Source organism: Gavia stellata, chromosome 28 (assembly GCF_030936135.1).
Source record: "Gavia stellata isolate bGavSte3 chromosome 28, bGavSte3.hap2, whole genome shotgun sequence".
Taxonomy (NCBI): domain Eukaryota; kingdom Metazoa; phylum Chordata; class Aves; order Gaviiformes; family Gaviidae; genus Gavia; species Gavia stellata.
This window is the reverse complement of record NC_082621.1, coordinates 8,019,730-8,036,011: the sequence shown is the minus strand read 5'-3', so window position 1 is coordinate 8,036,011 and position 16,282 is coordinate 8,019,730. Positions and strand designations below refer to the sequence as shown.

General features: G+C 46.7%; 2 protein-coding genes across 2 annotated transcripts; one reads left to right on the top strand and one right to left on the bottom strand.

Moving 5' to 3' along the window:
- Positions 1-8,079: 8,079 nt before the first annotated feature.
- On the top strand, positions 8,080-10,468 carry LOC132319544 (granzyme B-like). The gene is made up of 5 exons (XM_059830567.1): positions 8,080-8,137; positions 8,548-8,701; positions 9,190-9,331; positions 9,449-9,709; positions 10,289-10,468. The coding sequence occupies exons 1-5, from the start codon at positions 8,080-8,082 to the stop codon at positions 10,466-10,468; spliced, it is 795 nt and encodes a 264-aa protein (XP_059686550.1).
- Positions 10,469-13,369: 2,901 nt separating this feature from the next.
- On the bottom strand, positions 13,370-14,871 carry LOC132319426 (olfactory receptor 6C74-like). Its single transcript, XM_059830224.1, is given in 3 exon segments — positions 13,370-14,082; positions 14,085-14,187; positions 14,743-14,871. Coding segments are annotated over 3 exon segments (945 nt in total).
- Positions 14,872-16,282: the final 1,411 nt, after the last annotated feature.

Below are 16,282 nucleotides of genomic sequence, written 5' to 3'. Positions count from 1 at the left end.
ACATTCACGTGTGCATGCCAGGAATGACTGCACCTTCAGGCTGGCCACAGAGATCAATGTGCCTACCCTTGAATCCCCAGTTTCTGGCACCTGGGCATGTGTTTCCAGGTTGACTACGGGCATTTAGAAATGCTATTTTTAGCTTTTCTAGTTGTACACGGAGCTGAGATCAACCTCACTGCAAAACTGAAGGTATTAATTACAAACAATGATCAGGACAGGCAGAGTCACCTCTTACAATCTGGCTCTGGAGGAAAGGGATCCATCTGCTATTCATGTTATCTTCATAGGTGCAGCTGAACTCTGCAGTGCTCTTGGAGAAAGCCCGTGGGATCCCGAGCACACGGGTTCTCCCAGCTCTCATCCCTATCTCCATGGGGCAGATCTAAGGCCCTGAAGCGCCTCAGGTCAGCATCTCTCCATAGCTGCGGAATGGTACCCCAAAGGACTCAAAGGTGAACAGAGGGTGGGCTCCTTTTCCCACCACGTTTGAGAGGTGACACTCACAGCAGTGCTGAGGGAGGAGAATTTAAACAAGAAGCAAAAGGGTTGTCAAAGAGGACTGGAAAGCAATGAACTCGGTGGGCATCTCACAACAAACAAAGGCCACCTTTCTCACCTTCCTTTCTGAAAGAAGCTAAATTTCATCTATTGTCCTCTCTTCTTATTTAATGTGAATACAAGTTTTACAGAAGCCTGCATAGTTTGTAACACTTAGCACCTTCGGAGGGGGGAGGGAGGGACAGGAGGGGCTGGGTAATGTGTACAAAAAAATGAGAAAAAAAGACAAAATAACACTTCTGAAAGTTTTTATGGTAACGCCTCCTTTTCCCCTTGGGAATTATTCCTATTCCAGCCTTCTTCTGTTTTAGAGTCCAAACTAGGTATTACAAAAAACAAATAGGCTTTAGTTCTTTGTTCCGCCCATACTCTTAGAGGTTTTTTTATAATATTATCTTTGGTACACAGTCTAAGAACTTCTTAGTTCGTGCCATCTAGAAGGATTGCTTTGTGTTTCTGTTTGAACTTCTCAAGGATCCAAAATTAGAGACCTTCTGACTGGTAAGCCTGGCACAGCAAGAGATGAGTAAGTGATATAACAGACTGGCTATGTCCAGGAATTTCTCCTTTTTTTTATTCCATTAGTTGAGTTCAGCCTTGGACCGGAGCTGCCCATCTTCCTATTCAGTCCTCATTCATCTGTGTTGATGTATTTTATTAAAGAACAACGAAAATTCTGTGGATTGCCTGAAACCTTACACTTGATTTCAACTTTCAGGAAAGAAAGGACATTTGGGAATAAAAGTACTCTCCATGAGGCAAGTCAGATTGCCCCTTCTAAAGACACACCAGGTGCTCGGCTGCGATTTCTTCTCCTTTTCATTTGCTGGTTGAAACACTGTCTTTTGTAGCACAGATTGAAAGGTACTGACAAAGAAGCAAACACTAAAGAAAGCTGAAACTGTAACTTCATCAGTTCCCTCATCTAAATTTGACTTCAGTAGCTAGAAATAATGCAGATAATATCTGTGACTGAAGACAGACCTTACCACAAACTTTTGACCTCACTCATACTACAAAATACTCCTCTCCCTAATCATTCTCACCAATCTTGAACTTAACCACAAATGAACAAGATGTTTAATTGGAAGAAACTGTAAACCCCACCTCTTCTGCTGTTGCTCTCTACTCTTGGACAATGTGTAGAAGGTGAGAGTACAGGACACTTAAACTGGAATGATGGCTTCAAACCAAGGATGGAACAGACCTCTGAAGGTCCCACTCCCACTCATGGCTGGGCCAGCTTCAAATATCTATCAGGCTGTTCATGGCTTTGATCAGACAGATTCATTTTTAACTATCATCTCCAAGATTTCTTTTCCTCATATCGATTCAGAATGAAAAATGAACAAATGATTATTGCCAGTGTGATTCCTGTAATCCAGACCTTCTTTAGGAATCTGAAGCAGGAGCAAAGCAGGTCAAGTAGTAATCCGTGAAAGGTCCATGATGACAGCTGAGGTGAGATCAGGGGAGGACTAAATGGAAGACTTCACGCAATGCCCAATTTACTGCCACTTCTGAATGGATGCTCAAAGTTCAGTTCCTCCCATGCCAAAGCAGAGGGAGCTGTTGGAGGTGGCAGTGACCAGAGGGATGGGGACCTCGATGGTGCCTTGCAGAAAGAACTGGACTGCGATCTGTGGGTAGCAGCTACAGCAGCTCCCACCATCTCTCCCCAGTATGGCTGAGACCTTCCAGGTACACTCAGATGTGCACCCCAGGCACAACTGCACATACACACCAGGGACACGCATCAAGCTCGCAGAGAAACACTCTGTGAAAGCTGATGGCGTCAGCAGCCTCAGCCAGTTCACCACAGGCTGATCAGAATGAGGGTCCGTCAGTGAGGCATACAGACATCTGTAAACATATATGCGTATGCACATACAATACAGATCTCCCAGTCACTGCCCTCGACACTCAGGGTGTGCAGTGCCTGCCCTTAAATCCCCAGTTTCCGGCACCCGGACATGTGAGCCCTGGGGTCCAGCACCACTACGACAGCTTGTACAGGTCTTCCTGGCTCACCCACAACAACCTACCACCCTCACACAAACACAAGTAACCCCCTGCCACACAGGCACACTGTGAATCTCCCCACAGGTGGGCTGAGGTACTCAGTCTATCCAGTAACTGACGTGGGACCCTTCCCCCCAGCTTTCCAGTTCCCTTGCACACACACCATCACCCACACGTAGGCACAGGGGTCCCCCAGTAACAGTAAGTCACTCAGCCTTAGACACCCAGTTGACCCACTAGCAGCCCTGGATCCCAGGTCTCCCAGCTGCCGGCATCTGTGTAGGCAAGCCCCTGAGGCCCCCAACCCCACTCCAGCTGCTGGGACACAGACCCACTCGCACACACAAACACATGCACAGACACGTATGTGTGATAGATCCCCCCGTAACCAGCCTTAGACACTCAGCCTGCGCAGCAGCTGGCCCTTGGATCCGCCCATCTCCCCTTGCCTCAAGCACGCAGCCACACACACGCAAACGGGTCTCTCAGGTGATATCCAGACCTCATGGTCTCTGCAGTGGTTGGCTTGGTCCTGCTGGTCCCTTCAGCAGCCAGCTCTTGAACCCTGGGGTATGTCTGGTACCGAGCCAAAATTTAGGCCACTTTCAATACCTGGTTTACAAGTCGCTTACCCTACTCAGGCAGGCTGGCTGGCCTCTCCGGTTCCTGGCACATCAGCCACATGAGCTCCAGTCCCCTGCTCTGGTTGCTGGCACTCAGTCAAGACTTTAATCTTTACCCAACCTTTAACCACTCTTTCACCTCCGAGCAGTCAGGTTTTCCTGTAGGGTTTCAAGGATTAAAGCACACTGTGCTGCAGCCAGGAGAGGTAAAAAGGTGCTGGCAAAGCGAACAGCTTCCCTGTGAAAGACCCATGCCTGGGCTGGCAAGGTTAGGCTCTATCTGAAAGATAAGGCAGGTATTTCCAGTCTCAGTCTAAACTGGGTCTGGAGGAGTTCTCAGGTTTTGCATTTTGTCACCAGGAAATGAAGTTATCAAACAACCCTTCTGTCTTCCTTGGAAGGAGCCGTAGATCGTAGGAAAGTGACACAAGTCCAAAAGTAAGGGAAAGGAGTTTTTTTCCACCCTCTGCAGGTTGGTCCAGCCCTTCCATGTCTTTGGTATCCTTTCAACCTTGTTTTGGTTGTTGAGATTGCATCAGTGTATTCTTCCCCTTGTGCCCTGTGGGAATGATCGTGCTTCAGGCTTCACACTGAATTGGTGCCTCCTTGGTTTCACACCCAGGCAGGAAACACACAAACTTTAAAACCAACATAGAGCTTGATCTCTCACTTTGGATACAAACACCAATGGAGTGTGAAAAGCTGTGGACATCATTGTAAATGCTGAAATGAAGTGGCGGACATTCTTCCAGGAAAAGTAAGTATGTGTGAGGTAAGGATGGTGGCTGTCTGAACAAGCCTTGCAGTCTAGTGCTGGGGGAGGGAGGGGCGGAAGCAAGTCTCACGCAGCCGGTATATGTGGTCTGCCAGTTCCCACAGCGCTGCGACAGAAGCATGGTTCTCATGGGCTCCGTGCTAAAATAAGTTGTTCTCAAAATCACGAGGGAGATGGAGCTTCACGAGAAAACAAGGTGAGATCAGGCAAAGTGCACGGCCAGACAAGCACACCAATGAGCAGCCTGTTCATACGTGACCAGCCCCTTTCATCCCCCATCCCCGCTTTCCCACACGTGTTTTTCCTCAGGCCACCTCGATCCTTCCCTTTCCCCACCTTTGACCCTTGCTTTAAACATCCCGTAGTATCTTTTGTACAAACCCAAAATGCGGCTCCTGGCATCCCATAATAAGTGCCTTCAGCCTGCAGGCAGTTAAGTTCCTCAGCCTGCAAGGGGCCAAAATCAAAGACAAAGTCATGTGAGAGAATCTAGAGGTCAGAGCTGGCTTCTCAGCTTAGCCATCAGTTGTGCTGCACTTGAAAGACAGTGTCTCCTACTTCTCGGACAAAGCCCAAAGCCAAGCACAAAGGCATAGTGGAAAAACCCTTCTCTCTCCTCCATGTATCGTCAGTCCTCTGAGCACCCACAAAGCATGGGTTCACGCTCAGTCTGTGCTTTACAGCAAATCAACCAGGTACCTCCAAGTTGAGATTTCACCATTGTACTGGTTTTGGCTGGCACAGTTACATTTCTTCATAGTAGCTTGTATGCAGCTATGTTTTGGATCTGTGACCAAAACAGTGTTGATACACAGGGATATTTTAGTTACTGCTGAGCAGGGCTTACACAGAGTCAAGGCCTTTTCTGTTTCTCACACCACCCCACCAGCGAGTAGGCTGGGGGTGCACAAGAGGTTGGGAGGGGACAGAGCTGGGACAGCTGACTACAACTGACCAAAGGGATATTCCACATCACATGATACCATGCTCACCATGCTTAGCAATAAAACTGGGGGGGATGGGATGTTGTCAGGGAGGCTGCTGCTCAGGGACTGCCTGAGCATTGCTTGGCTGGTGGTGAGCAATTGTTTTCATCTGCAGCACTTGTCTTTATTGGGTTTTATTGGGTTTTATTTTCCTCTCTCTTTTCCTAACAATTTTATTTTTATTATTATTTCTTTTTAATTATTGAACTGTCTGGTAGCTGGTGTGAATGGGACAGCTCAGGTTTGTGTCCCTCTGCTTTTCACAGTCCTCTCTGATTGTCTGAGTGAGCCTTGAGGCCTCAGTCACCTCCCATATGTCTCCTGACACATCCCAAGAGAGGCAGTACACATTCTCAGTGCTCACCTTTAAAAACATTGCCCTGGTAAGCTGCAACACAGAGTGTCCACTCTGACCCTTCCGATATTTTGAACAGAAAAATACATGGGTGCACAGAACACTAATTCTATAATGGCACCACCATGCAGGGCCCGGACATGCCCCAGCCCACGTGCTCAGTAGTGTGGTTGCACAGGGCCATTCAAGATGTCACAAGCCTTGCAAAGTATCTTCTGGCTTGGGAGGTTTGACTTTGTTGTCAGTGATATTAAAGGCCGTGTTTTCCTCATGGACCACCCTGGGGTTTTGCTTATGCTCCCTTATCTCACAGCTCTGTTTGTCGCTGTTAGGCTCCAACACCTTTGTGTTGTTACTTTCTCGTTGGTATTCCAGAAGGGGAACTTGGGGTTGTGATTTCAGGTGTCTCCCGGGAACTCTAGGATGCAAAGCCATGCCAGAGGGGACATAAGGCAATTACTTTGTCTTCTATTCAGAAAAGCTCCTCATGGGCACAGAGAAGACACAGTGTCTTACCTTACAGTTGTTTGAATTACCAGCCAAGAGAGGAATTGCTGAGAACATCAGCTCTTTCCTGGAAACATCAGAATACTGAAGAGGGGTGGGAGTTTGCTCAAGTTTTTATTATCATTTAGTTCTACAGCTTGGTGTTGTCTGAAATGTCTCCCCAGTTTGGGTCTGTGCTCCTCTGACAGCACCATCTCACACATCACAGGAAGCAAAGTGGTTTGCAGCTTTCTGCTTTATCTCTTGGTGGGATGGAAACTGGACGGTTAAAAAGCTTCCAGGAAGCAGATTAATGCAGATTAAATGTCATGCTGGCAGGCTGTAGAAGAATGGAAATGTGAAAGGTGAAATCTAGCAAACAGAGAAGCAGACATTTTCTAAGAAGTCCGGAAAAATCCTGGAGCACGTCCTCTCATAATGCATGTCAGTGCATATGAAGGAGAGGAAGGGAATCGGAACAATCAACATGCATTGACCAAGGGTAAACCAGACCTGACCAACGTGACTGAATTCTGTAATAAAGTGACTGGAATTATGGATGGGGGTGAGCAGTGTTTGCCATTTGCCTTGACTTTAGGAAGGTTTTTGATATTGTCTCCCAGCACATTCTTCTAAGTTAGGATGTTATGATCTGAGTGAGTGGACAACTGGATGGGTAAAACCAGGTTGGATGATCAGGCTCAGAGAGTGGTGGTGGTGTTAATAGGTCATACCCTACCTGGAGGCCTGTAACAAGAGGAGTACCATAGGGGTCTACACTGAGGAGAGGTTGAGGGAACTCAACTTGTTCAGACAGAAGGGGAGGGCTTGGGGGGACCTAGCAGCAGCTTTCCAACACCTGCAAGCAGCCATCAGGAAGATGGAACCAGGCCCTTCGCAGCAGCAAATGGTGGGAGCACGTGAGATAAAGATAATGGGTAGACATTAATATGTAAATAACTAAGTAAAAGAGGTTCAGGCTATGTGTAAGAAAAAACTTTTTCACCGTGAGAACAGTGAAGCATTGGAATCAGTTGTCCAGCTGTCCAGTCTCCATCCTCAGCGTCAGCACCTTAAGTACATTCCCCAGCCTGAGGTTTGACTGTCTGGGTTCATGGCCAAATTAGAACCAGTGCAACTGAGGGCTGTGTCCCTTCCCTCTAGTAACACAGGAGCCAATGCTCCCAGGGAGGACTTCAGAGAGGCCTCAGCCTGGGCTGCTCCCCTTCTCATGCGAGCTGCTTTGAAGAGGAGACTCTGACTCTGCTCCTCACCTGAGCTCCAGCTCCAGCTGTGTCTCAGCCATGCCTGCGTCTGGTCGTGCAACCTGCTGATCTGGACCTGGGCCCATGCACTGACTTCCCAGATTGACCTCAGACTTCCCTCGTTACTAGGGACTTGTCTGATCATCTAGAACCCCACCTTACCCTGAATATTACCCTGAACTTTCCTTGCTCTCCTCATTTGAATACTGTGGGACTGGGGCCTTTTTGGCAAAGCCGCTGCTTCTGCCTTCCTTATTATCTCTTTTGGCTACTCACTCCCTTTCACACAGGAAGCTGCCACTTCTTGTTGCTCCCAGACACATGGAGGTTTTCAAGACCTGATGAATAAAGCACAGAGCAATTTGGATCTCAGACCTGACCCTGCTCACCTGCATAAATCTATCGCGCAGTGTCATCAGTAAAATCTGATGGAAAACCAGTGTATCTTTCACTAGTGATAGGAACATTAGCGCTCAAGGTTGTGAGTCTCTGGTAGGTCCTGTGCCTTAGCTACTCTGACAGGTGATTTCTGATATCCAGAGGCACCTCTGGTGGCAGTCAGTCCCTGTAATAAGAACCAGCACCTTTGCCTGGCCCTGTTCAGCTCTCACTGTTCCTATCAGGGGATAGGGAAAAAAAAGAAAAGGAAAAAAAACCAAAACCAACCCATGTCTAGGATCCAGGGAGGCTCTTGTTCAGGGTCTCCAATGAGATATGCACTCCTCTCACTGCTGCCTGGGTACTGGGCACTCTGGGTACTCTGAACAAGCCCAGATCTCTCCAGCTTTTGGAGGACATGGTGTCAAAACCAAGAGATTGTGACATGAACCCCTCACCAAACCACAGTCTCCAGTGTATAAGAACAAAAGCAGCAAATGACACAAGCTGAAAGCAGGCTGAGGTTTCCTGTTTCAGCTCCAAACTTCGTATATATAGATTGCCATTCTGTCGCTCTCTCCTGCCTGGCCATAGCAACTGTTTTGGCTCCTCAGGACAGTAACAGATGATGCTGCTTCTCCTTCTGCTCGCAAGGGCTTTTCTCCTTGTCCCATGGGCTGGGGCTGGTGAGTAGGGAGAGATGGGATTTAGGCAAGGACATGCAAGGGCAGAAATGGGCACTGAGTAGGAACTCTGGTACCTGCCTTGCCTTTTCTCATATGTCTACTTTCTACTCTACTCATATCTCTCAGCTCAGACTGTGTCTGAAACCAGTGACGCTTTTACAGGTACTAGTGTAGTGCCCTTTGATAGCATTTCAGACATCCAGAGTCAGGTGTGGTCAGTCATCCCCAGGAAGTCTTGCCTGTTTTTCTCTCCATTGTGCAGAAGCAATGCTTTGGACAGCCCAAGGAAGAAGAGTTATTGGCATCATTGGCATATGACATCAGAGGATGACCTTCTCTCCTCATGCAGCTCCAAATTTCATGGGAAATAGCCGCATATGTGATATTAACACTTGTCATCTCTCTTCCAGGAAGGATCATTGGCGGATGGGAAGCTAAGCCCCACTCCAGGCCCTACATGGCTTATTTATCAATTGGAAGTGAGTCACGAATATCTACATGTGGAGGGTTCCTACTTCGCCCAGATGCAGTGCTCTCCGCAGCTCACTGTGTGGCTGGAAAAACGTAAGGCCCTCTCTTTCTTGTATGTGGGATTTTTTCATGTCTCACACAGTCATGAAAAGCCACAAGTCCTGGTCTGGGGTGAAAGAGTATTCTGTGTCTCTTGAGGCACAGCAGGGCTTTCTGTGAGCCGAGCTGTCCCCTGTGAGTTGCAGGAATTGCCTGCCCGGGGCTGTGTGCCTGGGACAGGACTCCTCGGCAGAGGTCTCCTGGTCCATGGTTCCTGCCATGGGTCAGAATTACTGTTGGAGAAGAGAGGCTGGTGTCTCCCATTCCCTGCTTCCCTTTTGTCTTCAGAATGGGACACATCAGACCTCTGTCAGCATGGGGTAAGGGACCCTCAGTTGAATTGTGGAAGGAACCCAGGCTACAGAGGGCAACTTGCTGAGAACTAATCTCTGGGGAGGCATGTCCCACCACCACCTACCTCAAACCACCTGCCATGGGGGCTGTGGTCAGTGCAGGTGGAACATGTGGGTGTTTCCTGGCAGGAAAGTGAATATCACCGTGACCCTGGGAGCCCACAACATAAAAAAGAATGAGCCAAGCCAGCAGAAGTTCCACATTGGCCACTGGGTCATCCACCCCAACTATTCAGGAAACACCTTTGAAAATGACATTGTGCTGCTGAAGGTATGGCCTTACACATCCCTGCTGCCCAAGGGATCTCCCCCTGCTCACTTCCCCAACCCCATGAACTTGTTCCCATTCCTTTGCCCGCTCTAACCCTTTCTTCTCTCTGCTTGGCAGCTGAAGCCAAGGGCCAAGCTGACTAAGGAAGTCAGTTATATCCCCTTGCCCAGTCACAACAAGCCTGTGAAACTAGGAACTACATGCCAAGTGGCTGGCTGGGGCTGGACATCGATAACACAGGATAAGACTAGTGTGCTGATGGAGGTGGACCTGAAGGTGCAGAGTGAGAAAGTGTGTGAGAAGTATTTCGAAAAGCTCTTTCTCCAACAGTCTGAGATCTGCGCTGGTGATGAGAATGGCAAAAAATCAACTTTCCGTGTAAGTGGTGTTTTCGTCTCTGAGCTTGGGATGAGGTTGGGACTAGACAGTCAGGTTAGTTCTCAGGTGGGGGATGAAGGGTATTAAAATGAAGTAGATTTTTCAGGATGGTGTGCTGAGGCTTCTCTCAGGAGCTCTGAAGCTGACGTGCTCCCTGAACCAGGGTGCAGTTGCCCAACTGTCAGCATCGTGTGCCTTTTTACGTACCTGGGGATATTCTACCCAGCCTAGCCACTGCTCCAGCAGGCTCCAGATCTCATGTAAATCCTCTGTCATATTCTCCTGACACAGTGGGATGGCTCAAATATTCCCACATGTCTAAAGTAGGACTAGATTCTTCTTTTCAGGGATGTGAAGCCAGTTTTTGAATCTCACACGGCCTCCAGGCCTGAATTGCTTCACGGGTCTGCTTAGAGGAGTAGTGAGGCAGCTACAAGCCCTGCAGAGCTGGGTCTGGAGGGAGATGGTCGAAAGAGGAGGTTCTTCACATGGAGGGAGGCAAGGGGGCCAGTTTCTTCCTTAGGGCAGGGGGAGGTGCGATTTGACATGTCTGACCCTCCCACTCCTTTTACCTCACAGGGTGATTCTGGTGGCCCATTAGTCTGCAATGGGAAGGCTCATGGCATTGTTTCTTATGGACGCAAATATCGCATTTCCCCTAAAGTATTTACCAGAGTTTCCTATTTTGAATCCTGGATACGTGAAGAGCTGAGGAAGTTTGAGCTCCAAGACCGCCCTGACTCTCCCTCCTCTGACTAAAATACTCAGTGCCCCATTTCCACAATGCATCAAACTTCTGCTGATGCTCAGAGGCTTCCAGGGGCAGCTGAAATGGAGTCAGAGATGCCCTCATGGCATATACACAGGCTTCTGCACTTCGTGGCAAGGTAAAAACGCAGGTCCCAAGCACGCACAGTTTCACATTATTCCCTTCCTCCCACAGCTACCCAACAGCGCTACCTCCGGCTCTGCTTTCTGGCCACCAATAAAGACGTCTTCAAACTTGCTTGTGTGTGCAGCCTTCTTGGGAACAGGATTAAAAGCCTGAGCATGAGAATGAGGAGGCTCAGTGCAATGTGGTAGTGACAGGTAGTGAGCCGATACCAGGAGCATATTGTGCTCTTTAACGTACAGGATGCCAAACAAAATAAAGCTGTTCTGTGTTAGTTCCCTGAGCTGCTGTTAATGACAGGAAGTATGATCAGTAAATCCAAGGGACAAAAGTCCACTGAAAGTTACTGAACAGAAAGGAGAGAGGAATTACTTTTGCCAGTTCTAGACAAGTGGTCTAAAATGCCTTTAGTACCATGGGGGAGACACAGACATTTCTGACACCCTCTTGGCAATTCTGTGGCATGAATCCCTACATGCTAAGCAGACTGTCTTTCAGATGAAAAATGCCTTGAACATGCTTTACTTCTCTTTATTACTCAAGAAGTGTATTGGGACAATAATGTTTCCTGGGAATTTAGGGCCTTTTTAGATGTCCCAAGCTATTCCATTTTGTCTCCAGCTGCTGCTCCAGAAGGTGTATGGTACATCCTATGTTGTATCACCCAAACCATGACAATGATTCTGATACCCTAAAACACTTCTATTTAAGCCATTTTTGAAACTCAGAAGGGTGATTCCATTGAGATGTTCCTACTGCAGAGGAGCTGAATCTTGTGGAGCCCCTAAGCTGTATCTAATATCCCTGTTCTTGTTGTAGTCCAGAGCATCTAAAGTAGCACAAGATGCCGGTAAAAGAGAGTTCTTCACTAGGAAGTCAGAACGTCTTTCCTGTCCCCTAGGTGCTCCCTCACCAAATTTAAGGAAAAGACACCAGGCCTCTCAACTATGAAGGTGTCAGACACAAGTATGGTTAGGACAGCAACAGGTTTCTTGTCCTGTTCCAAACTCCACTTACCAGGAGCAAGGTTGTTTGACAGATGTACTGAACAACCCCCATCACATGACTTGCTTCACCTGATATTCTTTTCCCCTCCCAAGTTCTTCCCCTTTACCACTAGCTACCCCCTTAAATAAAATGCCCACGCCTGTTTACCCTTTCCTCATTAACCTTCTGTTAAGCTCGTACTCCCCATTTGTTATCAGTAGTGTCCTATCATTTCCCATGTTGCTGTTTTGTTACCAGTGCCCTGAGTCAGGTCAAGCTATAGACACATTACAACCCTTTGCTGTCTGCAATGCATTCTAATTACTCATGTCATTGTCTTCTTAGTGTAGGGCAGGGATGGCCATCTGTACACATACACTAACACTGATTCTTAGATGCCTATACTTAGGTCCAAGTCAGGTGCTGAACCCAACCACTAATTATTCCTATCCCAGTTTCCTAAAGCTTAAATAAGATGGTGTCGTGGTTTAGTCCCAGCCGGCAACTAAGCACCACACAACCGCTCACTCACTCCCCCCAGGTGGGATGGGGGAGAGAATAGGAAAAGTAAAAGCGAGAAAGCTTGTGAGCTGAGATAAAGACAGTTTAATAGGTAAAGCAAAAGCCACGCATGCAAGCAAAGCAAAACAAGGAATTCGTTCACCACTTCCAGTCGGCAGGCAGGTGTTCAGCTACCTGCAGGGAAGCAGGGCTCCATCACGTGTAACGGTTGCTTGGGAAGAAAAATGCCATTACTCCAAATGTCCCCCCTTTCCTTCTTCCTCCTCCGGCTTCATATGTTGAGCATGACGTCATATGGTATGGAAAATCCCCTTGGTCAGTTGGGGTCAGCTGTCCCGGCTGTGTCCCCTCCCAACTTCTTGTGCACCCCCAGCCTACTCGCTGGTGGGGCGGTGTGAGAAGCAGAAAAGGCCTTGACTCTGTGTAAGCCCTGCCCAGCAGTAACTAAAACATCCCTGCTTTATCAACATTGTTTCCAGCCCAAATCCAAAACACAGCCCCATACTAGCTACTATGAAGAAAATTAACTCTACCCCAGCCAAAACCAGCACAGGTGGGTTCCAGCAAGCATGACATGAATTACTAAAGCCTTTGAATGTTACAAACTGGACACTAGTTCCTTCTTCCCATCTTCACTCACTGGATTATAGGGGTAGCCAATACTCTTTATCCACTGAGGCTCTTATGCATATGGCAGAGACTGATCTATCCCACATTACATATCACTGAGACTCATGAGGATGGAAGGCTCAGGTGTTTATTCACAGGTAGCCGATGACATTATTTTTCCCTCTGTCCCATACCTTTCCATTCCCTCTGATTCCATTCCATTGAAGCAAGGAACTGTTCTGTGTGTACAAGTGGCTCCTTAAAGGACACAGTGATGTTGTTTGCATAAAGCCCTTTGTACTTCCCTTTGTTCTTCATGTGGACTTGGACTACCCAGTAAGAGAGTGATTTGTGGACTAACCACCACTATCCTAAATCATTTCACATGGAGAAAAGAAAACCAGAAAGCTTGTGGCGAGAAAAAGGAAGGAGAAAGAACTGAAAGAACAGGTTTCAGTAATTTACAAGATTATTGACAACTCTTTGTAGGTGGGTTCCTGAGTGGAGGGATGCATGGATGGATGGATGTGTAGAACTAGGTATGTGGATGGATGCATGGATGGAAGGAAGGATGGATGTCTAAGGAGAGACAATATGTTATTAAATTATTTTCTTTCCTGTTCTTGATTACATCCACATTCAACAGCACCTCAAATTTCTTGGTGTTTAGAAATAACCATACTCCATTTGACACTCTCCCTTAAGGCCTCCTGAAACTGTGTGTTCTTCAAGCTATAGATGAATGGATTGAGCAGAGGAGATACCACAGTGTTCAAGATGGATACCACCTTGCTGAGGTCCAGTCTGTTGGTCTGGGTGGGTGTGAGGTACATGAAGATGCAGCTGCCGTACGTGACAGACACCACAGTGAGGTGAGAGGCGCAGGTGGAAAAGGCTTTCTGTCTGCCAGCCACAGAGGGAATTTTGACCACAGCTGTAATGATGTTGATATAGGATACAGCCGTAATAGCTAGGCTACCCAGTAGGGTGAACACCACTGGGATGAAATTCACGCACTCTAGAACCTTGGTATTTCCACATTTGAGCTGAATCATTGGTGTGCTGTCACAGAAAAAATGATTAATGATGTTTGAACCACAGAATGGCATCTGGACATTTACCACTGAAGGAGAAAGAATGAGGATGGCCCCACCAATCCAGGCATTAATCACCAGCAGGCTGCAGACTTGTGAGTTCATAATGGCCACATAGTGTAGAGGTTTGCAGATGGCCACATACCTGTCAAAGGACAATACAGCTAACAGGACAAACTCAGAGGTACCTAGCATGAAGTAGAGAAAAGTTTGAGTGAGACAATCCCGTGAAGAAATTGGTTTTTTGCCTAAAGCCAGATTGGCCAATGCTTTGGGATGACAGCGGTGGCAAAGCCAACCTCTAAGATGGAGAAATTCCTGAGGAAGAAGTACATGGGAATCTGAAGGTGATGGTTTCTCAGGGTGATGGTGCTGTATATGGAATTAGATTATAGCAACGGAATTCAGGTGTCCTTGAGGACGGAGACGGAGACTCATGCTGGTAACTAAGATACGCATCCTGGTCAAGACAATGGTACTGTACAAGAACCTTCACGTAGACAATAACCTATTTAGTGTGTGTAATGGTGTGTAGTGACATACGATTCATTCTAGAGAAGTACTCTGGAATTTAATCAAGACTTGTATCCTAAGCTAACCTCAGGTGATTTCAATACTAAAAATTATGCCCCTAGGAGGAGATTTCATATGCAAATATAAGTCCACCTTAGTAGAATGAGTTACACTAAAATTAAGACATGCACAGATGGACTTTAGTATGAGTGACCAATCAGTTATTGCAATGTGATTCTCTGCTATTGTTTCGTATAAAAGACCCTGTGTGCTTCCGAGAGGTGTGCTGGCTGATGTTAAATGCCCGGCACCCCACTCTGCAGACTGGCAATAAAGACAAATATCTCGACTCAGTGTGTTGATTGGCATTTTGCACACCGGGTGAAGAACCCTGATTTAGGGACAACAATGGTGATGATGAGAATGTTACCTGTTAAAGTCAAGGTGTAGGTGACTAGTAGGATGGTAAAGGGCACATACTGGAGTTGATCATCATCAGCAACACCTAAGACGATGAACTCCATCACTGTTGTTTGATTCTCCATCTGTAGCTTAGCTTTAAACAGATAAAAATATTTTATTTTTTGTTTATAAAACAAAAAGTAATGGGCAAGAGTCTTCAAAACCTTGTTCCTGAAATCAGCCAGTGTTCCACTAACAACTGGATGTTCTTCCAAAGAAGAGGATTCATCATGGCTCAATAAGGTCTCCACTCTGAATTGCCTGCTACCCTTGCACACTGGTTTCTAAGATGAAGTCTACACTGCCTTTCTGAGTAATACTTAAATTCAATGCCCAGCATGTAAAGGCAAATGAATCCACACTGTAGAAGAAGCTCTTGAGTATGAAGCAGTGATCCTTCCCTCTCCTTCTGTGTCTGATCTTCACAGCCTAAAGAGACAGTTAAAATAAAATGGGACATGTGGGGGGCAGTGGGCAGTTAAAGAACTGGACCTTTGTGGTGGGTGACCCTGATATAACATGTAAGCATAGGCATACCCAAGGGGAGCTCTGAAAAGGAGCATCACTTGATTGACCGCAGCCTTTATGAATACCTCCACTACCAAGGTTTAACTAAACCTCTCAACAATACTCCTTGCCCTTGCTGTCAGATTCTTAGTTAACTTCATCTTACACAAGGTGCTAAAAATAAGGTGCTAAATCTAAGTAGGCAACCATACTACTAGTATCTAGTACTTTCAGAGAGGAATTTGTCCCCTGATGAAATGATGATTAGCCCCTGGATTTGCTGAGGAGTGATTCAAAGAACAGAGGAGTCTATCTCCAGAAAGAAACAGAAGGTAAGAGTCTGCTCATCCACCTTCAAGCATCTTTCCTTGTAGAGAGCTACACGACCAAATCATCTAGAAACCTTTTTTGAACAATGGATATAAAAGGCATTTGTAGGACATGCTTCATCTCTTGCTAAAGTAGATACCTTAATTACATGAGAAGAATTGGTTTCCTGGATTGCCTATAACCAAAAAAAGACAGAGATGTAGATTTCAGTTTAAGTGAGAAAAAAATCCAACCTGTGGTGAGTAACTTACACTTAGACAATTGGGATGCTTAAACATAGAAGTCTAATAACATCTTAGGCACCACTGAGTATTCAGGACATCGATACAGTGCGGGCAGATTGGACATGTATTTATAGGATTCTGCAACCTGGAAATGAGATGGGAGATCATAAGGCATGCAAAATGCCCCTGAGTTATTCTACTGTCTTTTAAACCTTGTCAGAAGGACCCACTTGAATTCCTAGATTAATGAGACATCTACAGAGGAGTGGCAGACACAGGAGGACCATTGCCCCTAGGGGACACAATGGGAGGCTGGTCAGGTAACCCTGAGACATTTCAAAAGGAACTAGACACCTGTACGTATACAACCAAGTCAAGCATTTAATGCTGCCAAATGCCCTAAATGAGGTGCCTAAAACATGTGCAAGTTTTG

Excerpts from the sequence above, each read along its gene's own strand:
- LOC132319544 (XM_059830567.1), top strand. The coding sequence starts at position 8,080 with ATGCTGCTTCTCCTTCTGCTCGCAAGGGCTTTTCTCCTTGTCCCATGG. Across the intron at positions 9,332-9,448 it reads ATGACATTGTGCTGCTGAAG|CTGAAGCCAAGGGCCAAGCT; the intron begins GTATGGCCTTAC and ends TCTGCTTGGCAG. Across the intron at positions 9,710-10,288 it reads GCAAAAAATCAACTTTCCGT|GGTGATTCTGGTGGCCCATT; the intron begins GTAAGTGGTGTT and ends TTTACCTCACAG.